Below are 14,995 nucleotides of genomic sequence, written 5' to 3' on the forward strand. Positions count from 1 at the left end.
TTTTTGTGATGTTGGTTTAAAAACATATTTTTCTTCAAGATAGTGTTTAGGGAATTTTTTACATCCACAAGCCTTCGTTTAACTCCTCTGACTGGGGGCACAATAGGCAACACAGAACTTCCTCACTGCCACAGTCAGAGTCGGCAATTTACCCAAATCCCAGTCTTGACCCACTTAGCTCTGGCTCAGATGAGTGGGCTTCTCACTGAGCCACCAGTGACTGATTTAAGCAACTTACTTAAGGAACTACACACTGGCATCAGAAGTAGTCTGGAGAAGGTCCACTTGATTGTTTCCAGGTTTAGAGGGATTTTCTTAAGAGGACAGATGGAGCAGGTTGAGCTTGTACTCATTAGAATTTAGAAGAATGAGAGAAGGGCTTATCAGAACATAAGATTTTTAGGGAACTTAACAGGGGCAGGTGTGGAAAGAGAAAATAAAGAGCTGCAGATGCTGTAAATCCGAAACAAAAGCAGAAATTACTGGAGAAACTCAGCAGGGCTGGTAGCATTTGTAGAGAGAAAGCAGAGTTAACATGTGGTGACTCTTCATTAGAACAGTTCGGAAGAAGTCCTAATGGACTCGAAATGTTGACTCTGTTTCTTGCCCCACACATGCTGCCAGACCTGCCGAGTTTCTCCGCCATTCTCTGCTTTTGTTTTAGTTACAGAAAGGTTGTTTCCCTTGTGGAAGAGTTGAGGACGAGAGGGTGTTATCTCAGACTAAGGGTCTTGTGGCACATATAATATTATCCCTGGTTGTCGATCAGGAAATCCAAGATGAAGTTGTACCTGCTGTGGAGGTGTGCAATAACGTCGGGTTGATTAGAAAAGTATAAATCGCAGAATTGTGACGATGCTGCTCCTTTAACAAGGTTACGCTGCCTTTGGCTTCATTCCCCCCCAGAGAGGTCGTAAAAGACACAGGTTCTGAAAAATTTGGGTTTGAAGAGTTTTAGGACCTATTTGATTATAGTTAACAGATGCTGCCTCATGCAAAAGGCCTTCAAGTGTTTTAAAAGAAAACACCTGCACAATGAAAGGGGAGTGGCCAGTTCTCCCAGCTGAGCTTTTCTCTCTCGTTTGATTTGGTTTTGGCAGTCTGGCTATTCACTGACAGCAGTCAGGCAGTTTGAGGCTCCTGGTCCAAGAAACAGCTACATGGAAGAGGGCATTCCATGCTGCCGTCGCACTCTCTCCTGTAAAATCTTGTGTTTGATTTTATCTTTTGTGTCAAGGGGTGTTTATGGGGATTGTTCCAATTATCTGAAATAGCACCATTAAATTGGGATAATCTGTTGGGTTTTCAGATAGGTTAAGTTATTCAGTATTCTGCTCTCTTTTGTGTGCGTTTTATTCAGTAATCTTGTAAAAAACAAATTCTGTTTTGCTTCAAACTAGAAGTGGTTTGACCAGCTGCATCTCTCCTGGAATATCCACTCCACACCTGCTTAAAACAATTAGCAAAGTTATGATCTGGGCTACTTTCTTGAAATGTTTTGAGGGGGTCTAGCCTGGTCCGTAACAGAATAAAGCACCACAGGTTTAAGAATTTCTTCTCTGTGGATCTGTGGAATTATTTTACTGCAGGGGGCTATCAAAGCTAGATCAAAAAGTATATTCAATAGACATATCCTTAGTTAGTAAGAGAATCAAAGGTTACAGGAAAAGATAGGAAAGTGAAGTTGAAGATTGTATTTAGCCATGATGTCATTGAATGTTGGAGCAAACTTGATGGGCCGAATTGAACACAGAACAGCACTGCACAGAAACTGGCCCTTCAGCTGATGATGCTGCGCAGAACATTACGCCAAATTGAACTAGTCCTTTCTGCTTGCCCTTGGTCCATATCCCTTCATTCATAACATATTCATGAGCTTATCTAAAAGCTTCTTAAATGCCTCCTATCGTATCTGCCTCCACCACCACTTGTGGCAGCATATTCCAGACTCCTATCATTTAGTGTAAAAAAAAAACTTGCCCATTACATCTCCTTTGAGCTTCCCCCCTCTTACCTTAAATGTATATGCCCCATGGTTTTAAACATTTCAACTCTGGGAAAAAGATTCTGACCATCATCCTATCTATGCTTCTCATAACTTTATAGACTTCTACCAAGTCTCCCCTCAGCCTCCACTGTTCCAGAGAAATCAACCTGAGTTTATTTTAGCCTCTCCTTATAGCTCATACCCTTGGATCCATGCAGCATTCTGGGAAACCGCTTCTGCACCCTCTCCAAAGTCTCCACATCCTTTCTGTAAAGCCGCGACCAGAATCGAATGCAGTACTCATAAGGGTGATCTAACCAAAGTCTTATAAAGCTGCAACATGACACCCTGACCCTTGTACTCAATTTCCCGATCAATAAAGGCAAGCATGTCATACACCTGCTTTATCACCCGATCTACTTGAATGGCCACTTTCAGGCAACTATGAACTTGAATCCCAAGATCCCTCTGTACATCAATACTATTCAGAGTCTTGCCATTAACTGTATACTTTCCCTTAACATTTGATCTCCCAAAGTGCAGCACCTCACACTTACCCAGATTAAACGCCATCAGCCGTTTCTCCGCCCATACCTTCAACTCATCTATATCCTGCTGTATCCCTTGACAACCTTCTACACTATCCACAACTCCACTGAACTTTATATCATCTGCAAACATAGTAACCCACCCATCTCCATTTTTAGCCAAGTTATTTATACAGAACAACCTCGGTTATCCGAACACCAATTATCCGAATTTCAGATTATCTGAATAAGATCTCAAGGTCCTGTAAAAACATTACAACAAAAAGAGGTGATACTGACACTGGTGCAACGATAGTGATTGGGAAATCAGAATGAATCAGCAAGGAGGATGATGAGTTGACTACAACAGCACATGGGATTTTAAATGGTCGAATGTTTATGGAATGGGGCAGGGATGTGGTTTGAATAATCTGTTGCAACATGAAAGCTGGCGAATGAAATGAAATCAGGATGCGTGAAGGTGATGAAAAGGTTGGTTTTGGTATTTCCAATGTTTTAATTGCAGGAAATTATGACCAAGCAAAATTGCCAAAAATATCCATATTTACTAAGTTGTAACTAATTTTAAGAAAGTAAGTATTTAAAATTAAAAATTACCTCATGTTAGGTATAATTATTTTGACTCTTATACCTGCGGTGAGGCATGATGTTGTGTCTAAAGATATACTCATCCAAGATTGATAAAACTGATGCCAACAATATACATTTAATAGATGCCTCATTTGTACACAAAGCTGTGATTGGAGCAAAGGAACACAAGCACCTCAAACAACAGCGATTGGATATCTTCTACAAAAAAAAAATAACCGACCTCTACCTCAATTAATTTTATTTACACAAAAAGTGATTTTATTTGTAAAATATAACAAAGTTTGAAGCAATATCCAGTGTTCATACGCATTTTATCGATTGAATGAAATAAAAACTCTGTAAACATGCTTTTTTACATAATAACGTTCAGTATGGCTTCCTTTGTTGACGATCAGATCAGTTATCCAAGTAATCAGTTATCCAAACAAAATAGTCCCCACGCGTCTCGCTCGGATAACCGAGGTTATTCTGTATATATCACTAATAGCAGAGGTGCCAATATGGATCCCTGTGGAAGACCATTAGTTACTAACCTCCAGCCAGAACAACACCCTTTCACCATTACCCTCTGACTTCTATAGGCAAGCCAATTCTGAATCCACGTGACCAGGTCACCATGGATCCCATGCATCTAAATCTTCTGATAAGCCTACCATGAGGGACCTTGTGGAAAGCCTTACTAACATCCATGTAGACAATATCCACTGCTCTCCCCTCAATCACTTTCATCACCCCCATGAAATGGCCTAATTCTGCTCTAATATCTTATGGTCTTATATGTTACTTGATACAAACCAGTTACGAGTGATGAGGAAAGGTCAAATCTGTTACATTTCTAAATATTTTCAGACTGATCCAGTGTCAGCTCTCCGTACATTGCGCACTTATACCACTCTCATCTGAAACATTTTGCTCTTGCATCACTTCTGTTAGTTCCTTGTTCATGAGGGATAGCATTTACAAAACCTTTTAGCCACTGGTGGCTCACTGAAGTCGTACTGTTTGAAAGGCCTCAATATAACACACACCTCTCTGATCAATACTGAACCCGGGGCTGAAGGAAAAGTAAACAATGTGCCTTTTAAAAAAGATCAACACATACCTTGATGGTGCTGGGTCATCTTGACCAAGGCGTGACATAATGTTGATTAAAGTATTTATACCTGTTAAAGAGAAACAGCAATGGGAAATGTCAAGTGGTTTACCAACAAAGACAAGCCATGAAAATACTGGATAAAAAATGCAATAACTACAGAACATTGCAAACCAGGCCTGCAGATTTCCTACTATACTGCTCAAAGTAGTACAACACACTGTGGCTTGAAATGTCTGATTCTGTAGCTGAAAATCGACATGCAACGGTAATGCAATATCACCATGCAACACAAATGAAATCAAAATGCAACATTAATTCTACAATCACAAATTAATGCTCTGGCATGTCCTGACCAACTTCCAAAGAATTTAACAGACTAACTTCTGAGAATTATGCAACCCGGAGTAGGGGCAGGTCAAGGTTCATTATTTCAGACTGAGGAAACATTTCTTTACTCAAACGGTTGTGAATCTTTGGAATTCTCTACCCCAGTGGGTTGTGGAGACTCCATCATTCAATATAGCTAAAGATCAGATCGACAGATTTTTCAGTTTGTCAGGGAATCTCGGGCTGGGGGTGCAGGTGGCAAAGAGGAGTTATGACAGAAAATTAGCCATGTTCGCTCTGATTGATAGAGCTGACATGAGGGCTGAATGACCTCTTCCTGATACTGTTTGGTCCATTCTGACAGATTACTAGAACTCAGCAAGTCAAACCTATTGTGGAAAGGAGGCACTGTCTTATGAAGAGAGGTTAAGTAGATAGGGTCTGCACCCCTTGGAATATAGAAAAATTACAGGTGACTTGATTAAAACTTATGACATTCTTAGGGGGCTTGATAGGGCAGATGTGGAAAAGTTGTTTCCCCTTATGGGAGAGTCTAGGGCCAGAGAGCATAATCTTAGAGTAAGGGGTTGCCCACTTAAGACAGAAACGAAGAGGGTAGTGAGTCTAAGGAATTCTTTGCTGCACAGTGTTGTTAAGGCTGGGTCATTAAGTATATTCAAGGCTGAGATAGATTTTGAATCAGGAAGGGAATCAAGAGTTATGAGAAAAAGGCAGGAAAATGTTGTTGAGGATTATCAAATCAGCCATGGCCTACATCTTAGAAGCACTTTTGAAAGAGAATCTTTACTGACAACTCGGTAATTTTGTCCATTTTTCCACGGAGCAGTAAATTCTTTACTAGGATGTTGTCGGGATTGCGGGGTTTGAGTTACAAGGAAAGGTGGGGGCTTTTTTCAATTGAGCACAGGAGATTGAACCTTATAGTAGTTCAGAAAATCATAAGGGGTACAGACAGATAAGGTGAAGAGCAAAGGTCTTTTCTCCAGCGTGGAAAAGTTCGAAACCATGGGGCATACTTTTAAAGTGAGAGGAGAAAGATTTCAAAGGGACCTGAGGGGCAATGGTTTCACACAGAGGGTGGTTCATGTATGGAATGAACTGCCAGAGGAAATAATAGATGCAGGTGCAGTTACAACATTTAAAGGACATTTGGATAAGTACGTGAATAGGAAACGTTTACAGGTATAGGAGTCAAATGTAGGCAAATGGGACTAGTTTAGTTTGGGGAAGTTGGTTGGCAGGGACGAGTTGGACTGAAGGGTCTGTTTCCGTGCTGTATGACTATTTCACAAGCTTGTAATCATAGACATGTTTCTGTGTGGTCAGATGGGAGAGTGGGAAAGCTCCAGGATGCATCAATACGTTTTGAATGGCAGGCTGAAGAGCCTGTAGCTCCTGGTCATTTCCAAGAAGTCTAGTCAGCCAAGTGTACAAACAAAATGACTGATTAAATCCCACATGATCGTGCTCAAGTCTTTCAAGTACAAACTGGACCTGTTACTGACTGTAAAATAGACATCACATCATACAATGTCATGTGCAGTGTCCTCCTGGACTAGTTTAATTCATCCTGCCCATGTCAGCCAGAAATTACCCATAATTTGTTCCCCCAAATCAGGCTGTGTTTTAATCTGCTTCTTTTTCACTTCTCCCAGGAGAGCACACAGTGTCAGATGGACAGAAATTTTATGTGGGACAAGTTGAATGGTCCAGAGGGTCTTTATCTGTCCATCATTGTTCATACAATGTCTCAGAAAGCTCTCCAACACTTTAAATACTCAGCTGCTGTTACACTCCCATTTCTCATTTACCTTTCTTCCTCATATACATGTGATGAACCTTCCTATCTCCATACTTAGGCTGTCGGATGCCACAGTTTGACAAAGAGTTGCGTGCGTGATCTGGGTTCATTCCGAAATTCAGGTGGTGGCTTGGGTGGGTCATTGCAAGCTAAGAGCAAATCAGAGATCAGCATGGTCAAAGAGAGTTAACCATTTATATACACCACACAATAGAGATTTAATACATACTTACCAATAATTTATTGGAACTAGGAGTAGGCCCATTAGTCCCTTGAGCCTGCTCCAGCTTTCAATATGATCATGACTGATTTGATTACTCTCACCAACCCCTAGCTGAAATGTCACACACTTGTCTGTCCACCTATTTCAGAAAAGAAAATTCAAAGACTCTATTTTCGCTGCCTTTTTTTTCCCCTAATTCATTCGCAGGATGTGGATATTGCTGCCCATTCCTAACTGTCCAGAAGGCAGCTAACTTTCAATTACGCTGCTCTGAGTCTGGAGTTGTGTGCAGGTTACACTGGGTACCGACAAATTTCAGTAAAAGATCAGTGAACCAGATGGGTTTTTCCGACAATCGACAGTGATCATCATTAAGTTAAATTTTTATTCGCTATTTTTATTGAATTCAACTTTCATTGTGAACCCATGTCCCCAGAACATTAACCGGGGGTTTTGGATTGCTAATCCAGTAATGTTATCATTACACCATCTCCACTTTTCAGGAATGATTTCAAAGAGGCAACTCTTTCTGGAAAAAAAGTGCTCACATGGATAAGTGAACCATAGCCAACAGAATGCACCCAAATTGCTCAGAGACTTTAAAGTATAAAAGGCAGGACACATTTAATCATAATCAAAATCCAATTTGTTCTACATCAATGTCGTCTTAAAACTGAAATCCTGATGCAAGGGCACCAGGAACTGACGTTTCATTTTACTTGCAATCTCCACTTACAGCAGCACTATTACAACAAAAATACTCAAGGAATAAAACTGACAACACTACATTAGTACAGATATCTTAACTGTCCCACCAAATTTCAGCACAGAATACAAATCCTTAATGCCAGCTTCTGACTTAAAGGTCAAACCTTTTGGAGTAATTGGTAAGGATGCTATATCACCAGATTTCTTTTAAACATTAATGATCCACACCAGTAATACAGAAAACACATGGCTTTATAGTCACACTAAAACAAGGTTTCTGAGCGTCCTCAGTCTATCCACTGAGGAAGCAAGGGTCAGGCAATGAATAAAAGAGAAGCAGCAAGCTAAAATCCCTGCAGCTTTTCAATAGATATGTTGATTCTCCACTGAGTTACAACAAAAGGTCAACTCCCTACTTTTTCCAGTAATTGGAAAACTTCCAAATAGTCAGAAACCATGTAGTTTCCTCTAGCAGACTTTAAAGAAACAAAAGTTGCTGTATTTGAATCGCAGAGAACTTAGAGAAATATTTAAGAGGAGCAGGCCATTCCACCCTTCAAGCCTATTCTGTCATCCAAATACAGTTGATCATCCAACTCAGTACCCTGTTCCTGCTTTCTCCCCATACCCATTGATTCCTTTAACCCTAAAAGCTATAGCCAACTCCCTCCTGAAAATATTACAGCACAGGAGTCATTTGGCACTTAAGTGTCTGTGCTCGAACTCTGAAGGAGCAGTTCACAAATTGTTCACTTCCTCCGTCTTTTCCCTATCCGTTTACTCTTTGCGGATTTTACAAAGAAAAACACACTTGTTGCGAAGCATACCATGACATGCTCTACAGAGCAAGATCTCACAATCAGCAATAGGATTTAAAATGTCGACCCATGCACTCAGGCCAGAACACAGCAGTTCCCACAGGTGACGACAGCACAGTCAGCAACGTTCAAAATGGTTCATGGAATTGGTTCTCGAATTGCTTCAAAGACCAAAAGAAAAGCAAATAAGGTGCCGCCAGGAGGAAACAAATGCAGTGGGATAACATTTAAAAATAAACAGTGTAGATAGAAATCAATACAATCCAGGAATGATTCTGGATCGATCTCGCAACTGGCACTGACAAAGAGGGATCTCAACTTCACAATTCCACTTTGTAATCTTAAAATAAGTTGGTTTAAAAATTCAATAAAAATCTATTTTGAATAACTCTTTTGTTTGGAAGGGAGAAATCTATTGCCCAACATGGGGCTTGAAACGACAATCTTGGGATTAAGATGCCCCATTAACTAGCAACTGAACGAGCTGGGTTGTGGATTAACTTGCTGTGCACAACCTTTCCAACATTTCCACCAACTTCTATAAAGTTTTCACACTCCATGACTAGAAAAGTTAACACTTTATGTGCTGGTTCAAGAGCTTATAAGTTGGGAGATATTAAATGTCTCCTTTTACCCTCATTTTTGAAAATCAGAACTTGGGAGAATGTCTGAGATAATGCTATCACATCGTTGGTGCCAGTAGGCTGGAGAGAACTGATTTTGAACGGCAATGCTGATTAAATCAGGGGTACTGAAAAAAAGTTCTAAAAACAGACAGTTGACATTCCATTTACGTGGCTAAAAGTGCAGTGGCCTGAAACCAAAAGGGGGCAGAAACTGTGCATGCTTAGGGACTCACAGTAGACCGGAGTGTGTATACCTGCCTGTTTCTGGCATTTGGCTGCAGTGGGTCAGAGGGCAATAAAAAATGAGTGTTGCATTTGGCATTGATATTTTAAGTGGGCATTTTGGATCGGATAGCAAAAGGTAACCTGTCACCTCACCAAGCCCAACCCCCACTTCCAAACCAGACAGGATCAAAGGAGATCTAGCCTCCACCTCAACCCCCCCCCCCACCAAGACTACAAACAGTCTCAGGCTTGACCAGTGAATACAGGAAAAGACAAGCAATGCTTACCTGGAGGAGGCAGCGTTCTTTAAACATATAGCCTATCAGCTTATCCAAGTGCATCAGACACTGATGGTATCGGATATGGTGGGTTAACACTGGCAACATCATGGCATGCTGGGAAAAAAACACAAAGAGCAGGCAGGATAAATTATTGAAGTCTCTCTACACGTAGTATTACTCATTCCTCATCAGTCTTCCTGGCATACCACCTCATACATCAGGACCCCAGATCGAGAACACAGATTTTGTGGGATTTTTTTATTCAAAGAATCCCTACAGTGTGGAAGCAGGCCATTCGGCCCTCGAAATCCACAACAATTCAAAAAAGCACCCCAACCCACTACCCTATCCCTGCAACGTTGCATTTCCCATGGCTAATCTAACCAGCCTACACATTATGTGCAATTTAGCATGGCCAATCCACCTAACCTGCATATCTTTGGACTGTGGGACACACACACACACATTCAGGGAGAATGTCGAAACTCCATCCATAAAGGGGCTGGAATTGAACCTGGGTCCCTGTGAGGCACCAGTGTTAACCACTGAGCCACTTATATAATAAATTTAGCATCCTGGTGGGAGCCACTCCCGTCTGTTTTAGGAAACCTAAGTTTGCTCAAATGTTACCAGGTCATCCTTTCAGTCATTTTGCAACCATGGCACCTTCCAGAACTGTGCACAACACACCGAGTTGCAAACTTTCCGATAGTTCTCGATGCCAGTTACTGAAATCATGGAAACTTGCAGCATCAGAATTAGGCCACTCAGCCCATCGAATCTATACTGGCCCTTTTAAACAGCAGCCATGCTGTATACCTACCCACTTCCCTGCTTGTTATTGCAACCCTGAAAAGGTTTCAACATCCAATCCCTCTGCAACTCCTTGGTAAGATTAAAGATAGAATCAACTCCCAGCTTCTCAGGTTGAGCATCCCAACAATTTCCACTGAAAAGAGATTACTGGCTGGGTCAATAGTTATTGCCAATCTCTCGCTACCCTTGAGGTGGTGATGATGAGGTGCCTTCTTGAAACACTGCAGTCCTGTGCTGTAGATAGACCAAGAGTTCTGGTATGAGAGGGAATTGCAACAACAGTGAAGGGACAGAGATATATTTCCAACTCAGAATGGTGAGAGGCTTGGAGGGGAACTTGCACGGGGTGGTGTTCCATATAACAGCTGACGCTGTCCTTCGAGACAGGAGTGGTTGTGGGTCTGGAAGATGTTGTCTAAGGGGTTCAGAATTGTCCAATACATTCCAGCATAAATCTATATCAGTGATTTAAAGTTCTAGGATGTTCTCCAACTTTATACTGGGTGCATTTCTTTAAAAACCCAAAGAACACATATCAAATCCACACTACATTTTCAAGTCTTCGAACTGAACTCAGAACTCTCCATAGTATCAGGCCACATCAAAAACATTACGTACAGGGGTTCAAAAAGACATTTAGGAGAAAGTGAGGACTGCAGATGCTGGAGATCAGATCTGAAAATGTGTTGCTGGAAAAGCGCAGCAGGTCAGGCAGCATCCAAGGAGCAGGAGGATCGACGTTTCGGGCATGAGCCCGATGCTGCCTAACCTGCTGCGCTTTTCAAAAAGACATTTCACCACCATCTTCTCAAGGGCAATTCAAGGTGGACAATAAACACTGGACCAGCCAGTGCTGTCCAGGTCTCAAGTGAAACAGAAAACAAAACTGTTATTGGACAGTACTTAGCTGCAGAAAAAAAAGACTTCATATTGTTTCAGAGTTACTGTAGATCCCTTAACAACTGCAAGGCTTCAACTGAAGAATTTCTCTTGCTTTCGACTGAAAATAATTTCTGTGAAAAATGGTTTGAATAGTCATTGATTAACAAACATGATGTGGCTACAGAAGAGGAGGATGTGGCCATTCAAGCTTATTCAATGTTCTTGTGACTCTTACCCACCCAGGCTTTGTGTCCAAATTCCAGGATAAATATAAAGTGCAGCAAAGGTTCAGTTGCTGACATGTACTCTAACCGTACTTTAGTCAGAGTCAGAAGCAAGAGGAGAGAAGAGACCAGGAGGAATATTGACCAGATTACTTAAAAAATGTTTCCGCCAAACGTAAGATGCCCCTCACAGGCAGGGAAAGAGTTTGTGAAGACTTCACAGTCAGCTCTTTGTGCTGTTAGCCAGTTTCATTCCAGATAATCTTGTTAGAACAAGACCCAGGCTAGAGAATAGAAATTAACCACGGCTTCTGAAAATCATTATATCTACAAAGCCAGAATCTTTCAGCAATAATGAACCAGAAAGCCAATGCAAATTGCATGCACTGGCACAGTAATTAGCCACATTCAGCTTTTGTAAATGTAATAATAGGAAACCTTTGATCAAACTATTTAAAAAGACACACACCTTCCTGTGCACCGTTACTTCAATAAAATTATATTGATTGGTTTCTGACTAACTTCAGTGAAGCGAAAACAGATGTTGAACTTCAGTGTAATTCAGATAGTTCGGAGTGGATTTATCAATATCTCATTAATGTTAAGTCTTTACATAATGACATGTGTGCGCACTTATCCTTATAACCTTCAAAGTCCTCCACAACCAGATTTAATTCAGCTCATTATTGTGGGATTTAAAATGAAACAGAGAGGAGAATTATCCTGTATACCAAAAATTCTTTTCTTGGAGAAAAAAAATGTACAACCTCCAAATACATTTCTGAATTTTTTACTAGTACTCGCCAAAATTAGTGCAAGAGGTCATGTTGTGGCTGTACAGGACATTAGTTAGGCCACTTTTGGAATACTGTGTGCAATTCTGGTCTGCCTCCTATCGGAAGGATATGATGAAACTTGAAAGGATTCAAAAATGATTTACAAGAATGTTGCCAGGGTTGGAGTATTGGAGCTACAGGGAGAGGCTATGGCTGTTTTCCCTGGAGTGTCGGAGGCTGAGGGGTGACCTTATTGAGGTTTATAAAATCATCACGCGCAAGGATAGGGTGGTTAGTCAAGGTATTTTCTTTGGGCTAGGGGAGTCCAGAACTAGAGGGCATAGGTTTAAGGTGCGAGGGGAAAGATTTGAAAGGGTCCTAAGGGTAGTGTGTGAATGGAATGAGCTGCCATAGGAAATGGAGGAGGCTGGCACAATTACAACATTTAGAAGGTATCTGGATGGATATATGAATAGGAAGGGTTTAGAGGGATATGGACCAAGTGCTGGCAAATGTGACTAGATTAGGTTAGGACATCTGATTGTTATGGACAAGTTAGACTGAAGGGTCTATTTTCATGCTGTATATCTCTATGACTTTAAGAGAATGCTATACCTTTACAGTTAGTCACTCAGCACTGCTTGTTATATTTGAACAAGTATCTATGTTATTCAAATATCTTGCAGTAGAGGACTAAAACACAGACCTTGAGCAATATGGACAAAGTCTAGAAAGCTGTCGATTTTGTTTTAGGAGGTGGATGGACTGGGATAAAGGAACAGCGAAAAGGTTCTCATAATGACAGACGACGAAAGATAGTTGGAGAACAAGAGAAGATAACAAGGCTGGCTCTGACATTAGAACTTCCTGAAGGAAGTAGATTAGAGAGACATACACCAAAAGCAAGAATCAAAGTGATAATTTAGACAACGTTAAAGGGGGAATGTTCCTACAAGTAAATCCTCAGAAAAGTGTAAGGCATGGAGAAATGAGCAACTTCTCACTGAAATTTCATGGAGAATTAATGTTGATCTCAAGCCCAAAATACAAAACGAGACATCAATTGATTTTTGTCAGTAGGTTTATTCCCAGGATGCAGCGTTGCATGCATCCTCCTTCTACTTTTAAGTCAGTGTGCCAGTAATCTCTGTAATGTCTGGAATTTTTACTGAAATTTAGTGTGCTGTAGACCACAAGGAACCAAGGGCATTTCTTCCCATCAAAGAAGATTTCTTTTGTAGACAGACCCAAGTCCATCTCAGTTGGAACAGGAGTCATTTCTCTGAACTACACACCAGCCATCTCACCTAACGGAGCTAACCAACTCTCTTGTTATATTGAAGAAGACGGTAGTTTGTTACATTTCACCTATGAAATCAGATGCTGTGGCAGCATGTACCTTTACCTGCATATTGCAGCCTGGAGCTACAGGTGGTAGATGAGACAGGCCCAAAGTTATTCATTGGTGGCTGATCAAGAATGTCTCCCGCTCTTACCACCACTGGAAGGTGATGGAAGTGTTTGCAGATTGACAGAAAACCTGTTTGGCCAGATTAGGAACACACCTTCTTTGGCCTTCGGGTGGGACTCAAACCACTTTTTAGCTTTTGTCTCTTTTTGGACATAATGCACCTGGTATTCCCAGTTGCAGGTTTTGATCCTGCTTAACTTCCAGCTTGGATGAGACCAGCTGTTTTCAGAACAGTATGATCACAGGTAGTTCTGTTCTTAATATGTGCTCAAGGTTTTCAATCAAACAATCAAAACCGTTCCCCTGGTTATCTTAGCAATACAATTAATTTAACATTAGTAATCACCACTACCACCATGCTGCTGGGCTGTAATAACAGCTGAACTTTGACAGCTCTTCAATATACCCAGCGAGATCCTCCACTGTCCATGCCACCAGCTCTTCGGGCAGGATAAAATAACCAGTTCAGCACTCCAAGTTGCTGAGCATATTTAATGGCGATTTCAAAATGATTGAAGAAATCTGACTGAAAGAATAGGAATGACCATTTTGCCAAAGTTCAAAAGTCAGTGACGAGGAGCAACAAAATGAAAACTGGTCTGGCAGTGTGATGGCAGAGATCAGGGCACATGGCTTCAGTGTTTATGGAGCAGGGAAAGTCTAGGCTCTGAACAACTGAGACAGAAACCACTGCATGTTTTAAAAGGAAAATGAAGGTCAGGCTGGAAGGGCCAAATGACCTACTCCTGCCCCACTTCCTACATTTCTATATTTCTGAACACTGGGAAAATATCTGTCGCAGAAAAAGATTATATAGTCTTTGGAAGACAATAGAGCTAGCAAATTAAATCCACTCTAACAGGGTGGCAGCATAATGATGCTAAGTATAAAGGTCTCCCTCTGTCCTACAAACTTTCAACTCTTCTGTTAAGCATGTATCAGGATTGAACAGGAGAAACCTGTGGGGTTATGGGAAGAAAGCAGAGGAATAGCCCAAGGTGAACTGCTCACTTGGACAGGATGGACTAAATGGCCTACTTCTGGGCCATAATAATTCATTACATCCTGAGCAGTAATGGTCTTCAGGGTTTCAAGGATTAAACACAAAAGTGGTCAGGGTCTGAAGAAAATGCCTGTGGATTAACACACAATCACTTGGGTGAAAGATTTGCCAATGACACTCACTTGGGAGACACGGCAAGTTGTAAAGGAGGGAACGGGGTGTCAAAGGAGTACACAGACCAAATGTTTCAGCAAAACTGGAAAGCAGAGAAAGTGTGATGTCACAAGAAAGACAATTCAAAATATGTACTTAATGGTGAAAGCCAGATTTCAAGGAGCAAGTGGATTCAGGTATCAATGTGCAGAGATCTCTACAAGCTAGCAGACAGACCCAAAAACTTATTAAGAAGATAAATAAAACGCTGGCCTCTAAAGGATTGAGAAATGAAATTATGGAGGTTATGTTTCAGTTGTACAAAAGCATTGATCAAGCCTGACCTGGAACACTTGGCTTTAGACAATAAAATCATAAGAACAAAATAAACACATGAGTCTTGGGGAGGGTACAGAAG

The 14,995-nt window shown here is 41.1% G+C and overlaps 1 protein-coding gene across 1 annotated transcript in view; it reads right to left on the reverse strand.

Annotated features, from left to right (window-relative positions):
• The window catches only part of drosha (drosha ribonuclease III), a 186,821-nt gene that overhangs the window by 102,173 nt on the left and 69,653 nt on the right, over positions 1-14,995 (reverse strand). Inside the window, exons 17-19 of the mRNA XM_043719624.2 lie at positions 9,259-9,366; positions 6,382-6,520; positions 4,229-4,289 (exon numbers count right to left, since the gene is read on the reverse strand). Of these exons, the coding sequence (XP_043575559.2) occupies positions 4,229-4,289; positions 6,382-6,520; positions 9,259-9,366 (308 nt within the window). The remainder of the gene's footprint in view (positions 1-4,228; positions 4,290-6,381; positions 6,521-9,258; positions 9,367-14,995) is intronic.

The sequence above is a fragment of the Chiloscyllium plagiosum genome, unplaced genomic scaffold (genome assembly GCF_037043375.1).
Source record: "Chiloscyllium plagiosum isolate Xiang-an unplaced genomic scaffold, Cpla_swu_hap1 HiC_scaffold_34, whole genome shotgun sequence".
Taxonomy (NCBI): Eukaryota; Metazoa; Chordata; class Chondrichthyes; order Orectolobiformes; family Hemiscylliidae; genus Chiloscyllium; species Chiloscyllium plagiosum.